The sequence below is a fragment of the Emydura macquarii genome, unplaced genomic scaffold (genome assembly GCF_026122565.2).
Source record: "Emydura macquarii macquarii isolate MOO-44397 ecotype Brisbane River unplaced genomic scaffold, CSIRO-AGI_Emac_v2 contig_2076, whole genome shotgun sequence".
Classification (NCBI taxonomy): domain Eukaryota; kingdom Metazoa; phylum Chordata; order Testudines; family Chelidae; genus Emydura; species Emydura macquarii.
In genome coordinates this window covers 152,599-169,500 of record NW_027132213.1, presented here as the reverse complement: position 1 = coordinate 169,500, position 16,902 = coordinate 152,599, and the positions used below count along the sequence as shown (strand labels likewise).

The following is a 16,902-nucleotide window of genomic DNA, read 5'->3' as shown; positions in this document are numbered from 1 at the left end:
CAGGAGGTGGCTGTCTGTCAGCCCTCTTAGGGTGGGACTTCCCACGGTCTGTGTCCCCAGCGGGCTGCGAGCAGCAGAGCACACGCTGCTTACAGCTGCCGCTGGAGCCATCACTTGGCTGGCAGCTAGTGGCCCTGGTTCTAGACCCAGTTCTGGCCCCGATTCTAGTCCCAGGTAGTGCCAGACCTGGAGTGAGGAAAGGCTGGAAGCAAGCAGATCCAGGAGCTGTTGTTGGTTGGTTCCAGCCCGTCCCGGCTTCGTGTCTGATTTGTGCGTTTTCTTCCTCCGCCGTGCGCCTCGGACGAGCGGTCACCCTACAAAGCCCGAGGGGTCGCAGCCGTTGTTCTCAGAAGCATTTAACTCAGAGAGAAAGTGTCTGTTTGCTTGAGCCACTGTTGGATTTACTGACCCGTGTCCCAATTTTCACAGCCGCTAATATTTCCCATTCAGTTTCCTTGACCACGAACGGCTGGCGTTTTCTAGGGTGGTCTGGAAATCCCCCCCACCCCACCTCTGCCAGCAGCTTCATCGCCTGTGTGGTGGTGCCGCCCAGAGCCAAGCGACGGTCGTCTCTGTTAACGAGGACTGGTCGTGGGCAGCCGTTTTTGCTGTTGTCGTCGAAAGACACCAGCGCGTGCTCTCCCCCTGCCCCCGCCATGACGTCTTTCCTTTCCTTTGCAGTACTTCGTCTTCGATTTCCACGTCCCCCCGGACGTCATGTTCGATAAAATCATCAAGCTGTCGGTAAGTGCGCATGTGCGTGGCCTCTCTTCCCGGCCCTGTCAGAGCCCGCTTCCCCGGCCTGTGGCGTTTTGCGGGTGGTTTCAATGCCCAGGAAAGGGCAGGAAGGTAGACCTTAGCAAGGAGCTGGGGATGCTGCTGCCAGATGCTGTGCAAACTCCCCTCAGTCCTGGCCCAATGCCCCCTCTGCTCGTCCAATGGCCATCCCTTATTCCAGGCCTGGGTCCGCCCACGCAGGGCTCGCTTGCCGTCTCTAGAACCTCAGCACCTCTCTCCCAGCCGGCTCACTTCAGCCCCATCCGGCTATTCCCATCCTGACGGCCGCACGCCACTCTGAGCCCCGGCGCCCCCCCTGCCAGTCCAGTCCTAGGCAGAGACTCCAGCCTTCGCAGTGTGTGGGAACGTGCTCAAGGGAGACCAAGATGACCCCACAAACCCGCCTCAGTTGTGACATTACCCAAAGGCTCAAACCTTAACCTTGAACCTGCTGCCCCGCTCCCAGCTCTGCTGGGCGTAGGGGCCCCGCGGTAGCTCGGCATGTCCTGACTTGCTTGGGCCCGTGTTGGCAGGTGATCCACTCGAAGAACCTCTTGCGCAGCGGGACCTTGGTGGGCTCCTTCAAAATGGACGTCGGGACCGTTTACACCCAGCCTGGTACGTCGCAGTGGCTCGGGCCCGGGTTCGTACCTGGCTCAAACCCCAGGTCGTCGGCAGAGGTGTCGGTTTCGGCATGGGGCAGTTTAAAGGGAGAGAAGGGGGGAGGTTGTCTACAGGTTTTACTGGCACAAGCGAAACCGTTCCCGTTCCAGGGTGTTTGGTTTGTGTCACACCAGTGTCAGAAGAAGCTGTTTTATAGGCCTGCCACAGAAATGTCGGGCCTTCTGCATTCTCCCCTAGGTCCGTGTGTTTGTGTTTGTGTGCACACACAACAAAAAACGTCACTATTGGGACTTCTTCTTCATGTCCCTCCAGCTGGAAAGGCAAGCGGTGACACTTCTCAGGGTTAGCCAGGGCTATGGGGCATCTCACTGCCACCTGCCCTTAGCGTGGCTGCTGGGGTCAGCTCTCTGAATCCACCATCCCCCGGCAATTCAAGCAGCCTACCCAGGCTCTGCTGTCCTGCCACAGGTTAGCGATAGACACACCCCGACGCCTGCCAAGCGTCCCCCTGGAGCACCCAGCCTCTGGCCCACTGGACACTCACGGTATTTACCACTACGCTGTTCCCAAAGCAATAGGACACCGGCTGAGATTCCCTCCGAGACCTTATCCACTCGGCTTGTCCAGTTCTGGGAGAACACTTTATCCAGTTCTCTGGGATCCAGGACACTCAGCTGGACTCTGGATTTCATCACTCCGGTTCCTTTGTTTGGCACACAGCAAAGCTACACCGAGTTGATCAGACTCAAGCGCAGGGGGTGGGCACAGGGAACACCACACAGCCAAAGCTACACAGCCAGCCTCTTCCCTTACATATGTTTACACATGGCATGGCCCTTGCTATACATTATACCACACATTTTGGGAGTGGCTTGGTTACTTTGCAGAAACCAGTCGCTGTATAGCATGCTCCGTCCGTGTGCTGTTCACATGGCACCTGATCTTTACATTCCAGATTTATCTTGTCCATGTCCCTAGCATCAGGGGGCTGCTGCTTATCTTAGCTAGCACAGACATCCTGACTCCAGCAGACTGTTTGTCACACCCCTATTTACTACTTAACCTTCCATTTACCTTCCCAATTAGGCCCACTAAGAAATGGGGCAAGTTACTTATGCCAAGCCAGGCCTACAACGCCTCAGCTTCAAAGCTACAACTCACGGTCACTGCTCCACTTAACTCACCGCACTTAGAGATGAGCGAGACCAGGCAGGTGAGGTGATATCTTTGCTTGGACCACCTTCTGTTGGGGATAGAGACAAGCTTTCGCAGGGTGTGATTACATGCTCAAGGGAGACTAAGATAACCCCTATAACTCCATCTCAGTTGCAACATTACCAGGCCCGTCTCTGTTCCCAACAGAAGTTGGTCCAATAAAAGGTATCACCTCACCCACCTTGTCTCTCTAATATCCTGGGACAGGCACAGCAACAACAACGCTGCATACAGCACTTGGCGATGTTTATCATGAAAACAAGCATCAGTTTATTTACAAAGATTCATAGAGTAGCAAGTAGGTAGAAGTACTGAAAACAATCGGTTACATCTGAAATAAAATCACAACACGCCTCCTAGAGCCGAGACTTAACTAACAAGTCACTGTCTTATCTAATGACGTTTCACTCCCCCAAAATCTTTCCCCCGGTGATTTTCAGCCAGGCTGGCCATGTTCCCTTTTGCGTGAAACAAGCTGCATTCTCACCTTGTGCCCTAGGTGAAGGATGCCATGTGTCCCCTTGCATTCTCCTGACATGCCAGACTCATTCTTTAATGTTCCTGCTGCCTGTTCCTTCCTGTAGACGTTGAGATCTCTTGCTTCACAGCCTCGATAACCTGGCGGCTCTGTATGCAAAGAGCCTTACATTGTAAGATACAGCACACACAGTGGTCAGCCAGGACGAGATAAGTGTCTCCAGACCCTGCCTGAACAGAATCTGCTTGTCATCTTCAGGGTGACCTGTCTTAACTTACATACCTGAGGAACGTAGTTTTTCAGTATAGATACGTAACTTTGTAATTAGTTTCTTTACACACCTTTCACAACGATTACAATGACGAGCATGGTTCTGGCTGTTGGTAGAGATCTCACACCCCACCCTTTGGCCTATTATTATGTAGACATCAGACACACGGGATCCCTGTCACCCCTGTGTACCCCTTATGTCTTCTGCCAGTTGGCATCAAGTGGTCACAAGGGTCAGCTAGACCCACTAGTCACAGTGAGCTTGCCTTGGAGGGAGATAAGTCATAACTAACACATTTAAGAAACCTAAAAATGGCCTAAAATAACTTTATTGCTATACAGAACAATGGGGTAATTTTAAAGTGCAATATGTCACAATATGCCAGGACTCGGAACAAGGGGTGTATCCCATTGGACAAGGCTCCACGCCTATTAGGGCTTGATCCTCCTTTATACCACAGCCCTTTCACACCGCTTTGGCAGAGTGAAAGGGCCTGGACTAGAAGAATCAGGCCCCGTGAAGTTCCCACGTCTAATCGTGGCGCTTCACGAGTGTGGACCAGCAACCTGTCTCTTGTCCAGGACTGCGTCTTTCCCATCCGGCAGTTTTGCTGGTGCGAAACTGGGGAGAAATTTCACATTTGGGGTGGAGACAGAAGAAAACCTGTTTTCAGCAGATTTTTTTTTTTTTTTAAACTGACAACATCTTTTCAAAGCTGCCCAGAGGCTTAGTGTGTTAGTGGCTGGCCGGCTGAGCTGGATCGGTGGGCAGCGTGCAGGTGAAACCAAAAGTGTGTGAAAAATACAGCAGATAAGGTCACTCTGCAGTTTATCTATCACATGGGCATCACCTGCACTGAGAGAGTCTGGGTACCACACAAAACTCTGATATTGTTCTATAAATATATAGCCATGTGGAAGGGTCTCAGGAGAGCTCCAATTAACAGGCACCTGGTATTTTACAAGCTAGATCTTTGGGGTTTTCCCCCTTGAGAAAGATTTTGAGCATAAAAAGCATGGAGTGCTGTCTGAATTTCTCATATTCATGGGAGCTGATACACACACAGACAGACGGAGAATGCAGAAAAGGATCGTACCGTTTCCTGCCCTGCAAATAACCCCTGAACTTTCTTCCGGTGCCTGACTTTCCCTGCCTCGTGGCTTCCAGAGCACCAGTACTACCACAAATGGGCCATCCTGTCCGACCCCGAGGACATCACGGCCGGCTTGAAAGGGTACCTGAAGTGTGACATCGCCGTGGTGGGGAAAGGGGACAATATAAAGACGCCGCACAAAGCCAACGAGACGGACGAGGACGACATCGAGGGGTGAGGCAGCGCAGAGCCAGGTTCACCCAGGCCCTGCTCTGGAATTAGCGGCATGTTTTCGCTACCTGCTGGGTTTTGTCTGGGCATGGGGAAAAGGAGCCTGCTGTCTTCCAGTCTGACACAGCCGCCGCCGGACATCTGCTCACAGACCGTCCTTGTGACGTGGATCCATGGGGGATAGATTGAGGGGTTTCAGGGATTTGTAACAGGGCTTTGACTGCTAGGTCAGCTGTCCAATCCAGCCCAAATCAGTGATGACTGACCGTCAAATTGGCCTCTGCTGGCAAAACACGCTTGATAGGTCTCAGCATACTGTCCATGTCATTAAACCACTGCTCCCGCTGGCCCATCTTGTTGGCAACTGCAGGAAAGATGCCAAGGATTCAGTGGGCCAGCGAGACCGCCCTTCCCTCTGGAGAAGGGGATTTCTCTTGGCAAGGCAGTGTGGGGAAGCTGTCCTGCCACTCCCCATGCTGCCCTGGGTCTGTGGGGGCTCAGGGATGGGAGGTCGCCAGAGGCGTTGATGCAGAGCCCTTCACCATCATTAAAATCCATACCGAGTATTGGGAGAAAAATCCACGAGGTTCAAAACTTAGTTTGTCCCCAAGCCGATAGACCAATTAAATGGCTCTAATAGTGAGTGTGGCCTTTAAAGGCAAGACCTGGGCCCTGGGCATCCCTAATCAGGCTAGGACATTCCACACCATTTGCTGCAACCACCCAGGCCTTTACTCTGCCCCCCTTTGACATCACTGAGGTTGCAGGGGGCATGATCGAGGGCACAATTTGGCCCATTTTTGCCCAGTATGTAGCATTGTTGTCCGCTGCTGTAGCTGGGAAGTTATTCCATCTCGCCTTGGACAGCATTGTGCTGGAGTGGGGCCGGATCTGCATACTGGCACTTTCTCTGCGTAGAGGATGCCATTTTGTTCTCCAAACAGCGTCCTGCACACAGCACGATGGTCACACTACAAGGAAGATGCCATTTGGTAGAACAAAATGGTGTCCTCTGCACGGAGTGTGCAAGGTCACGCTGATGGGGGAGTTCCCAGGCTGGCCAGGGCGATCCGGTAGTTGCCCATGCAGAACTACAGCCCTTTAAGCAACTTGTCCCTGGACAGATCTCAGGGTGGGAATAAGTAGAAAAACCAGCAAAGAGGCCATTTGGATGAGAACCTCCACGTCCATGAGATCCAGCCCGTTGGTCACATGCACTGCAAGGCGGGAAAGTCCTCAAATGCGGAGATATGGACAGATTCACGGGGAGCCCTCCATAAAACTGTCAGTCTCCGTGCTGAATCAAGAGGGTTGGCGGAGATTTAGCCATGAAGCCAGCTAGGCTCCAGATGTGGGCACCCATCTGTGCTCTTCTTCAGGGCGGAAGGGTGTGCAGGAGAAGCTGCACCTGCTTCTGAAAGTCTCAGCCCCAGGATTAGTTCCTCAGCCATGGCCTGACTCGCCAACTCCTCCCCTCTGTACGTCTCTGTCCATGTTGCAGGAACCTGCTTCTTCCAGACGGCGTCCCTCCAGAGCGGCAGTGGGCTCGTTTCTACGTCAGGCTCTACCGTGCGGAGGGGCTTCCCCGCATGAACACCAGCCTGATGGCCAACGTGAAGAAGGCGCTCATCGGGGAGAACAAGGACCTGGTGGACCCCTACGTCCAGGTGTTGTTTGCCGGGCAGAAGGTAAGCGGGTTATTCGCCGAGCCGTGGCACTGGGCGGTAATGCTAGACCTCTCACGGGCTACAGCCACACAGTCAGTGCGGTTCGTAGCTTTCCCAGTGGGGTTTTTCAGTGGTGGAAAGGCCATCAGTGGGCAAAGCTGCCCTGGGCCATGTTCCTCTGTTGGGCCCAAACAATGTGAACAATGTTGTCGAGTGCTTTGCAATAGTCACCAGTCAAGGGAAGGTCCCATTGCATCTGCTGGGAGGAGAGAATCACTGGGTCAGGGCATGATCCATTAGTTACCATGAGCAGGGGCAATAGGGAAAGGCAGCCTGATGGTCACTAGTCTACACCACCCGCCATCCTGCTCCTGCTCTTTCTGTCCGGCAGGGGAAAACATCCGTGCAGAAGAGCAGCTACGAGCCACTGTGGAATGAGCAGATCATCTTCACAGAGATGTTCCCCCCTCTGTGCAAGCGGCTCAAGATCCAGATCCGGGACTCGGACAAGGTCAACGACATGGCCATCGGGACACACTTCATCGACCTGCGCAAGATCTCCAACGAAGGGGACAAAGGTAAAACCCAGGGGCTGATCTGCACTCTTCTGGAAAGGGCCAACACTACGGCCTAGGCAACATTTACTTCCCACTTCAGCCTAGAGATTAGTGATCCCGAGTGCCCGGCTTGAGAGGCCTGGCTTCCGAAAGTGCTGCGCAACCATCTTCGGCAAATCGGTCCCTTGTAAGACATCTCCAGCCAGGCCCGAAACCTACTGGTCACTTCTGAAAAATCCTGGCCACAAGCTCTGCCACATGCAGATGCAAATCTGATACCCTCCCATGTTGTTGTTATTTATATTACCACAGCACCTGGGAGCCCTAGTCCTGGAGCAGGACCCTCGTGTGCTAGGTGCTGTACAAACACAGAACAAAAAGACAATCCCCGCCCCCAAAGAATTTACAATCTAAGTGTAAACCCACTCATTAGTCCGCCCCTCCCCGAGGTGGAGAGAATATACACCTGTCTTTGTTCCTGAGCTGAGATTTTCTAAACACTTCAACCAAGACACACTGTTTTAGGTAAAATTATAAAACAGATTTATTAAGTACAGAATGATAGATTTTAAGTGGGTATAAGTGGTTGGCATAAAGGATTAGAGATAGTTACCAAAGAAACAAAAATAAGTTTGCAGTCAAAATTCTATAATACTGATCAGGATTTGAATTAGCAATGTCTCATCCTGATAGCTGGTACAAGCAGTTCCTTAATACGCAGGCTGGGACTGCCTTCCCGGCTTGGGACTACCCTTTCCCCATTCAAAGTCCCTTTGTCTTCCAGATGTTCCTTCAGGTGTTGAGTTGTGGGGGAGTGAAGCCAAGTGATGATGTCACTCCCCCCTTTTATAGCTTCTCCCAGCTTGCTGGAAAGGTCCATGCATGTGACGTGGGGGGGATGCCCTCCACTGGTCAATCAGTATCCGACTGTGGACGTGCCTCCTCAGTAAAGTCTCCAGGGATGGGGGTTGGGAGAGTGGATTCCCCTTAATGGGCCATTAGCACATCTGACTACCCTCTTTTTGCACCTAAAAAGCTGATTGCGGTGTTTCCTACCATATCTTTCAGTGGTACACACGCAGCAAAGCTCCATAGCTTTACATACAATGGTAGCACACACAATCCAATGGGATATTAATGTTCAACAGATCCAGACTTTTAAAGTGATACCTCACAAGGCATACTTTGCACAAAACTTATCACAGTTATTTGGCAGTGGTGAATATGGGGGTTCTGGAGTGTTGCTTTCAGACACAGTGTCACACAGGTGCAATTGTGCATGTTGATGCAGACACCCATGCCCAGATGAAGCCATTTCCGGCTCTCACCCTGTTCACCGTGTCTGTTCCCCTGCTGCTGCTGCAGGCTTCCTGCCCACCTTCGGCCCAGCCTGGGTGAACATGTATGGCTCCACCCGGAACTATACCCTGATGGATGAGCACCAGGACCTGAACGAGGGCCTGGGCGAGGGCGTCTCCTTCCGTGCCCGACTGCTCCTCAGCCTCGCCGTGGAGATCCTGGATACCAGCAACCCAGAGATCACCAGCTCCACCGATGTGCAAGTGGAGCAGGCCACACCAGTCACTGACGTGAGTCGATCCCCCCTTTCCCTGGCCAGCCGCAGTCCTGCAGGCTCCCGAGCAAGGCCTTGTGGTCTGACAGGTTGCTGTGCCCCTCCAAAGCTTCTGCCGGCTGGCGGCATTAAATCACCCTCGTCTCTCAGACTGCCGCCCTCACTCACTGCAGCTGGCGTGGTGCAATGGGAGTCCCACACATCCCTGTAGGGAGGTCCAGTCTCCGAGCCTGTTCAAACACTAGCCCCTATTGGGGTGGCCAACAAGAGGGAAAGTTAGTGCCATCCAGCTGGTGGTTTCTGGAGACGTCTGTCATGTTCGAAACCGGTCAGCTGAGATCCTCATTTCACAGAGGCTGTCAAAGAGCCTTCATGCAGTGGCCGCTGTCTGCCAGCCCCACCCGGAGGCTGGAGTTGAACTAGCGACCAAGAGGTGAAAGGCTCTGTATCTAGAGGTGGACGAAATTTTTCGACCAAAAAGTTTGTTGGCAAAAAAACGTAGATTTGGCGACTCCAGAACATTTTGCAATTTTGTATTGATGTTACTGAATGATTCGTTTCGGGAGTCAAAACGAAGAACACATTTAGAAAAATCGAATCCTTTTGTTTCAGCCTTTTTGAAACAAAACGCTTCCACTTTTCAACTCAAAACGACTTTTGGTTTCAAAATTTCCTTTAACTTTTTTTTTTCAATCAGAAACCTTGACAAATGTTCCAGGTCAAAACAAAGCATTTCGTTTGACCTGAAGCATTTGGGATTTTTACCTTTCAAGTCGCTGAAAATTTCAAAATTTTTCCTGTTGGGTCTGACCCAAAATAGAAAAAAAAATGTTAATTGCAAACCAACTGAGAAGCCTGTTTTCATCCAGCTCTGTCCTTATCTCATTACCAATCCCAGCACAGCATGGAAGGCAGACTGAGCTGCCCTCTACCAGCTGGAGGTGTGCTCTGGAGATCAAGATGAAGGTATATTAGCTACTGCCCATGCTGTGGATAAACAGAGGCCTTCGGTCTGTAGGGCTGTGAATCTGGCATCTTTCATCGGCACTAAAGTCCACTGAAAAGCAACAAATCTGCATTCCCTGGACTGAGAGCTAGTGCAGTTACCAGACCCGTTGCCGATGCGCAGGCTTTCCAACTGCTGGTTAGAGGGATCTTGAAGTTCCTTCAACCAGTTCGGCCAGTGTCTAACCCCCTCCCCACTTCTTCCTGCTTCAGAACTGCACTGGCAAAATGGAAGAGTTCTTTCTCTTTGGAGCCTTCCTCGAAGCGACCATGATCGACAGGAAGATTGGGGACAAACCCATCAACTTTGAGGTCACAATAGGTTGGTATTATTTTTTAAATGGCTTTAAATCAATGGAATCGATACAATCCCAGAAGGCGGCCTCTGGCCCAGAATGCACTAGCTAGGGCCAAAGGAATCTCCCATCATCCGGTGGGGTTGTGGGCTCCTTATCTATGCTAACGCACAACAAAACTGTGCAGGCTGGCGCTCGCACTTCAGCTGCGCTAAGAAGAATATGGCCACCACGTTCGAAGGGTGTAAACGTAATCCACTGGGCCTGATCCGCACATGATGACAGGCCTCCCAGCTGGCTGATTCAGGGGCTGTCTACGCTGCAGTCCGCGGTGAGACCGCAGCACGTGTAGACATACCTGAACTATCTCCAGTAACAATAGCGGTAACCACAGGCGGACCTGGGGTCATTAAATTCAAGCAGCGATGGCTCCTGCTTTTGAGAACTTGGTGCGACCCCTCCTGGCGTTAAATGCACACCAAGGCGGGAGAGGAGTTGTTCAGGCATCCTGGATACAACAATAACAGACGCACACCTACCCCTGGTCAGTGTTCACGGTTCTTGAACCTCCCTGACCTCCCCATGGGGAAAAATTCCTCCCCATCCAAAATCAGTGGGGATTGACGGCGCCCTGGGCAAGGCCCGCCCGGCATGGCTGGGGTAACGGTTTTATTTCGCCGCCCTCCTCCCAAGGCAACTACGGGAACCAGATTGATGGCACAACGAAGCCCAGCCTGAAGAGGATGAAGAAAGACGGAGGGGACGGTGAGGAGGAGGATTCTGAGCTGCTCCAGCACTCGAGCGAGGACGAAGCCGACGACGACGGGGAGCTGGTCTCCGTCTCCGTGACTCAGCCGGCGAAGCCCCTGATCACGGACAGGCAAGTGGGGCCGGCTGGCCAGTGGGCTGGGGGGAGGCTGCTGAAGGTTATGGGGGAAAGAGAAGAGCGGGGCTCCTCGTGGGGTGTAATTGGAGCTAACAGCGTTTAGGGTCTCCTGCCCCTCAGGTGGGTGGGAAGCGGAGGAGCTGGGCTCTTCCCACCCTGCTTATGTCATCGGAACACAGCACGGTGTGGTGCAGGGTGAACAGGGGGGGGCGTTTGGTGCTTTAAACCGAAAAGGGGACCCTGGCTTCCAAACCATCAACGGGGTTACAGGACAACAGCTTCGGCTCTCCAGGCAGAGGAGCTGCTTGTGCTCCAGCCAGCTTTGATGGGCCCCTTTTGATCTGCACTCCGGCACGCAGCCGCCTGCCTCCCCGGCACGGGGACCTCGCAGCACTTCGACACGGGCTCGTGGGGCTGCTGGGTTGGCAAAGGAAGGGCGTCGGGCGTGGGCCGGCCGGCTGCGGGGAGGGCCCATGAGCACGTATGCAGATCTGTGCGCGAGATTGTGGGAGCGAGAGCAGGCTGCCGAGCAGGGTGGCACTGGCCGTCCGGGGCTCGGTGATGGGAAGGGTCCGGCCCCAGGACCGTGGCGGGCAGCTTGTGGTGGTCGGGGCCGGGGATCATGGAGGGCTGAGGCAGGCTCCATCATGTGTGGAGTTTGGGGCGAGCAGAGGGGGGGGTGGGAGATTGGGGGTGAGTGACTCACACTTACCTGGCCGGGGAGATACCGTGGTCGCACAGGTGGTTTTCCCAGCGTGAGGCTCATGTGTGTGCTGACCCCTGTGATTTCCCACACCCGGGAAACTCGACTGCATCACTTGTGGCAGTGGGGGGCTGCGTTGGCCCTCTCCCCGGCGCTCGGTCCAGCAAAGAAAGACGGAGCTGCGAGGCCGCAGGGCAGCGCTGCGTTCCGCTCTCCCATCTCCTGCTCTGTTGTCTTGGCAGCTGCCTCTTTGCTTCCCTTTGCAGCCATTCTGCATCAGCCTTGCTCTCCAGTCTGCCCTAGGGGGGCTTGACCCGGGCCCTTGCCCAGCGCCCCCAGGGGACCTGGACGGCCTGCCTCCTCGAGCACCCGCCGCTGCTCTGCCTCCTTCTTTTACCATCCGGCCCCCTTCAGCCCCTCCCCATCCAAAATCTCTGTCTCAGCCCCTCCAGAATGCAAGTTTGCGGGACCTGGGGGAGTGGTAGATACGCTGGAGGGTAGGGATAGGATACAGAGTGACCTAAACAAACTGGAGGATTGGGCCAAAAGAAATCTGATGAGGTTCAACAAGGACAAGTGCAGAGTCCTGCACTTAGGAAGGAAGAATCCCATGCACAGCTACAGGCTGGGGACTGCTCTTCTGCAGCCTGGGGGTAACAGTGGATAAAAAGCTGGATATGAGTCAGCAGTTGGCATATTGGGCTGCATCCGGCCCAGCAGGTCGCAAGTGATTATTCCCTCTATTCCATCCAAGAATATTGTGTCTCACCCAAGTTGGAGAGAGTGCACCAACCAAAATGATTAGGGGGCTGGAGCACAGGACTTATGAGGAGAGGCTGAGGGAACTGGGCTCCTCCAGAAAGAATGAGGGTTTGATAGCAGCTTTAACTACCTGAAAGGGGGTTCCACCTGTTCTCAGTGGTAGTAGATGACAGAACAAGGAGAGGGTCTCAAGTTGCAGCTGTCATTAGGAAAAATTCTCTCTCTGAAGCACTGGAATGGGTTACCTAGGGAAGTGGTAGAATCTCCATCCTTAGAGGTTTTTAAGCTGAGGCTTGACAGATGATATAGCTGAGGCCAGCAGCAGGGGGTTGGACAGATACCTCCTGGGGTCTAATATTCTATGATTCTATGAATGCGGGTTCACTGCCCCACCCGGGCGCCGAGGGCTTTTGCTGTCTGTTCTGTCTCCCGGGGCACGTCTGCACTACGGAGACTGGGCCACACCCAGGAGGTAGCTGCCTCTACGCTGGGGGCTAGGTGGGCGTAGCCGGGTCACCCGGGAGTGTGTCTTTTCCACACCCCTGACCGACGGAGCTACGGCGACCTAACTTTTCAGCAGGCACCAAGTCTCAGGGCGGGTCTGCACAGGGAACGTACGTCGGCACAGCTCCGTCGGTCAGGGATGCAGACCGAAGAATTCTTCCGTCGAGCTAGCCCTACGCCAACTGGGCAGAAGGCTGACTAGGATCTAGACAGAAGCATCACAGCGGCACAGCCGTAGTGGTTTTAGGGGATCCATACGTTCAAAGAGGCCCTCAGGTCGTCTCTCATCCTAGGGCTGGCCCCCAAGCCCGCACAAGGTGACATGGTTCAGCCAAGAAACCCTCTGAGCAAAGGGAAAGGAGCCAGAGATCTGAAATGGGGGAACCGGGGCAGGCGCCCGTCCAGCGGCACCAGTCAGTGCTGGGCTTCCCTGCCATTTGCCCTCCACAGGGGCTGCTTTCGTTGAACAGCGCCAGCGGTAGAGGCCCCTAGCTGCCTTTGAAAACATACGGGCGGAAGGAGAGGGTGACGGGTGCCTTTCTGGGACCGGTGCCCGACTTACAAAGGGGGCTGCCACCCCTTGCACCACCACGCCTCCCAGAGCTGCCCGAGGGGCCGGCGCATCCCAGCCCGGCGCACCACGGGCCATGAATTAGGGTGGGACGTTGGGAACCCCGCTGGCTTATCAAGTGTACTGGGTGTGTTCCCAAGCAGTTGCTGGGGACGAACCAAAGCCTCCACGTCCACCGGCAAGGCAGAGGATGGCACCCCAGACAGCCTCGCGTGGCCTCGCCCGCGGAGTGGTAGCAGAATGTTTCTCTGCCTCTCCCGTGCTTGGGGGTGTAGCGGGGGGCAAGGGAGTGGGCTGATGGGGGAAAGAAGAGCCAGAGTGAGGGAAGACAGGTCTTGCGCGGGGTTAGGGGCCTGGCTACACTGGGGGGGGAAACGCTCTGCTCCATTAAATATTTCACAACATTATCCCTGAATACGGATTTTCTTTTAAATGAAATTAGGGAAATATTTTCTTTTCCAGACTCCGTACCAGACTATGGTGCTAATATGCTCCCCACCATCCCTGCACCCCTCCCCCATTATGACAGTATCCGAGCATCTTCCTAATCTTCAGTGCCGTTCTCCTCCCGGGACTTGTGAGAGGGAGGGCAGCGCTGTCAGCCCCATTTTCCAACCAGGAGAACAGAGATGAAGTGAGTTGCCAAAGGTCACCCCGGAAGTCTGTGGCAGAGCAGGGGGCTGGATGCTTTTTCTAAGGGATGTTTCTATTCTCCCCCCTTCTTGCTGGCTTCTGGGTTTCTCCTGCTTTCCCATGTCCTCTTTGCCCCTTCTCTGCCCTGACTGCTGAGATGCAGGTGGACCCGAGTGAGGGCTGCTGCTGTCACCGGGACTAGCAAGAGGAGGGCACTAGGCATGGGCAGATCGGCTGCAGGAAAGGCCGGGCGAGGCCAGAGGGACAGCGCTATGTGAGCATGTATGCAGATCTGTGTGTGAGCAGAGCATTGTGGGAGCAGGAACAGGTGGCCAAGCAGGGCCCAAATTTGCCATCCAGTGGTGGTGAGAAGGGTCCAGACCTAGGACCACGGCTGGGCAGCTTGCGGTGGTCAAGGCTGGTGTGGATGGGGCTTATTGGAGGGCCAAGGCGGGCTCCATCGTGTGCTGAGAGTTTGGGTTGAAGGGGGTGGAAAGTGGTTGGGGGTGAGCATCTCATACTTACCTGGCAGGGGAGGTACCATGATCACGGAGGTGGTTTTCTCAGAATACATTGCACTGCGGCTGTGCTGACCCCTGCGATTTCCCCCAATGCAGGACACTCGACTGCAGAATTTGTGGCAGTGGGGGACTGCATTTGCACTTTCCCCTGGCATTTGGTCAGACAAAGAAAGACAAAGCTGGATTATTTGTCAAAGATGAATACAGTACTACACAGAATACGGCAAGAAAGCATACTTCACCTTTTCTTTTGTAGGGTATGAGACCAAAAAAATTCCTTTTGGAGGGTGTGACATTGCAGTGCTTCACTGTGAGAGCAACCGCTCCTGGTCTGCCCACACACAGTCTCCAGCATGTACATCACGCCCAGCTGGACTATATGAGTGCCATAGCCAGCCACTCATGAATTACACTGAACGGCAACACCAGCAAGTCCCAATCCCAGACTTTCCCCCAGAAATGTGCAAACTCCCACGTCCCAGACTTTCCCCCAGCACCCTCCTGGACAATTCAAACTTATATAAAGTCTGTCATTTATTACTAGACAATGACGTGCACAGATCTTGTTATCCCAAATGGTGTTTCCCAGACACGTCAGTCCAAACACCCTGGTCTAGGTAAAACAACAGAACAAATTAATTAGCTACAGAAAGATCCATTTTAAGTAACTACAAGTCAAGAGGCTCAGTTCACACACCCACAGCTGGGTACAACGTACAGCATCCGGGCCAGTGAAAACTCAGATTCAGTTTCTTCAGTGCAAAGCTCTTTATTTGAATGTAGGCATCACAGACGAAGAGCAGCAGTTATGTAGCACAATGCCTCTCCTTAAGACGCCTCAATTCCCCAAGCATAAACCCTCAGTAACTGTGCCGGTCCCACACAGTAACCTGATTACCAAACAAAGCAGGGATAGCTACCACTTTCTTCTTCTTCTTCTTGAGTACTTGATCTGTTCAATGGGCCCTCGTGGTAGGGTGTTGGCTACCCTGAGACCCTCTGGTGCCAAAATCCCTCTTCAGATGTTAATTGGGGTGTGTGCGGCATGTGATACTCCCCAGTACTTGTACCTTTTTCAGAGGAGTCACGGGTCCCCAAAATATGCTCTTCTAGCACTTACTTAGCAGAGCATGATTTGTATATCTTTTTTTTTCTAATTAATTTTGGGAGGGACTAACGGGATTGGCTGACATGTCCATAGTGTCAGATCTTCACCTGGGCCCCTGATGTTGTGCTGGTCTACAGGATCAGTTAGTCCCAGATTCACCATTACACACACCTGCATGTGCACACTAGGTGAACTGGCCATTGGTCTGCCACACACACAGGGCTCCGGGATAAATATTCAAGGCTTGTGTCATTGCCAAGCGTGAGTTTGGTATTCTCAGTGATTGTCCGTTCAATGCTAAGAGACCCTGCTCCCAGGATCCACTAGCACTCAGACTTACTGAGATTTACCAGACTTATGTCAGCCACAGTGATTTATAGCAATTCAGCACCATCCCAACAGGGTGCACGTAGGGTCACAGACTGTCACACTCACACACTAAGTTCTGTTTCAGGACAAAGGTTATGAAACCTTAGACTCCAAATACACTTTGGCTAATACAACAGGGATTCTGGGCGTATCGTCCTTATGCAAATAATTATGAGTTTAACACACACAAATCACAAAGGGTTAATGTTTACTACCCGCTCTCTCCATTTTATCTAATCTAGCCATTTTAGCACCCCTTGCTGTGGTATTGAAGGGCAATGCTAATCAGGAGACTTTAGGTTTTATTACCATTTCAGTCACTGACCTCTGGGTGACCTTGGGCAAGTCATTTCTCCCTTTTGTGCCTCAATTTCCCCATTAATAGAATGGAGACAATAATATTTATCCTAAATCACTTTGCTGTACGGAGGAAAGGTACCATATCAGTCAGGTAAGAATGTAGATAGATTAGAGAGTAAAGCATTATTCTAATTTATCCGTTGGATCCCACGTCCAGCTGTCACATCAGGGGACAGTTAAGGAAGCACAGAGCTGTCTTCTTCCTCTTGTTCTGAATGGCTTCAGACCAGCAATGTTAGATGACCAAGTGATTGCTTTAGGGTGACGCAGAGTGGATGGCAGAGATACCGCTGGGACAGGATGGTTTGGGACACGTACCAATGCGGTGTTCCATAGTTTGAATTCCTTTTCCACAGTCACAGATAGGATTGCCGCTCAGGCCCCATTTATGGATGAAGTATGCATTGGCCATGTCATCGGACTTCAAAGTGGGCCATATTTTCTGTGGGAGTGAAAAGCCACTGGGCTGTCTGGTTGGGTCCTTGATGAGCCGTTTCTTTGGGACATTGTTTCATCTCATGGTCTGCCCAGTTACGTGCTAAGGCACAGCCAGTATAATCAAACTGGCATCTGAACGTAAATGGTCAGACGATTCTCAGATGGACCAGCAAAGGAACTGGAAGCACGGAGTAACTGCAGAAGGTGGACTTTGATCTGTGGATAGGATGAAGGGTTTCCTAGACAGTTCTTCCATCACA

General features: G+C 52.9%; 1 protein-coding gene and 2 pseudogenes across 2 annotated transcripts in view; all 3 read left to right on the top strand.

Moving 5' to 3' along the window:
- The window catches only part of OTOF (otoferlin), a 164,264-nt gene that overhangs the window by 106,485 nt on the left and 40,877 nt on the right, over positions 1-16,902 (top strand). For both annotated transcript variants that reach the window (XM_067558464.1, XM_067558463.1), the window contains 8 exons: positions 682-744; positions 1,311-1,395; positions 4,533-4,692; positions 6,191-6,377; positions 6,748-6,934; positions 8,279-8,502; positions 9,705-9,813; positions 10,481-10,667. In XM_067558464.1, coding sequence (XP_067414565.1) covers positions 682-744; positions 1,311-1,395; positions 4,533-4,692; positions 6,191-6,377; positions 6,748-6,934; positions 8,279-8,502; positions 9,705-9,813; positions 10,481-10,667 — 1,202 coding nt within the window. The remainder of the gene's footprint in view (positions 1-681; positions 745-1,310; positions 1,396-4,532; positions 4,693-6,190; positions 6,378-6,747; positions 6,935-8,278; positions 8,503-9,704; positions 9,814-10,480; positions 10,668-16,902) is intronic.
- LOC137160007 (U1 spliceosomal RNA) lies at positions 11,378-11,528 on the top strand (annotated as a pseudogene).
- LOC137160006 (U1 spliceosomal RNA) lies at positions 14,364-14,518 on the top strand (annotated as a pseudogene).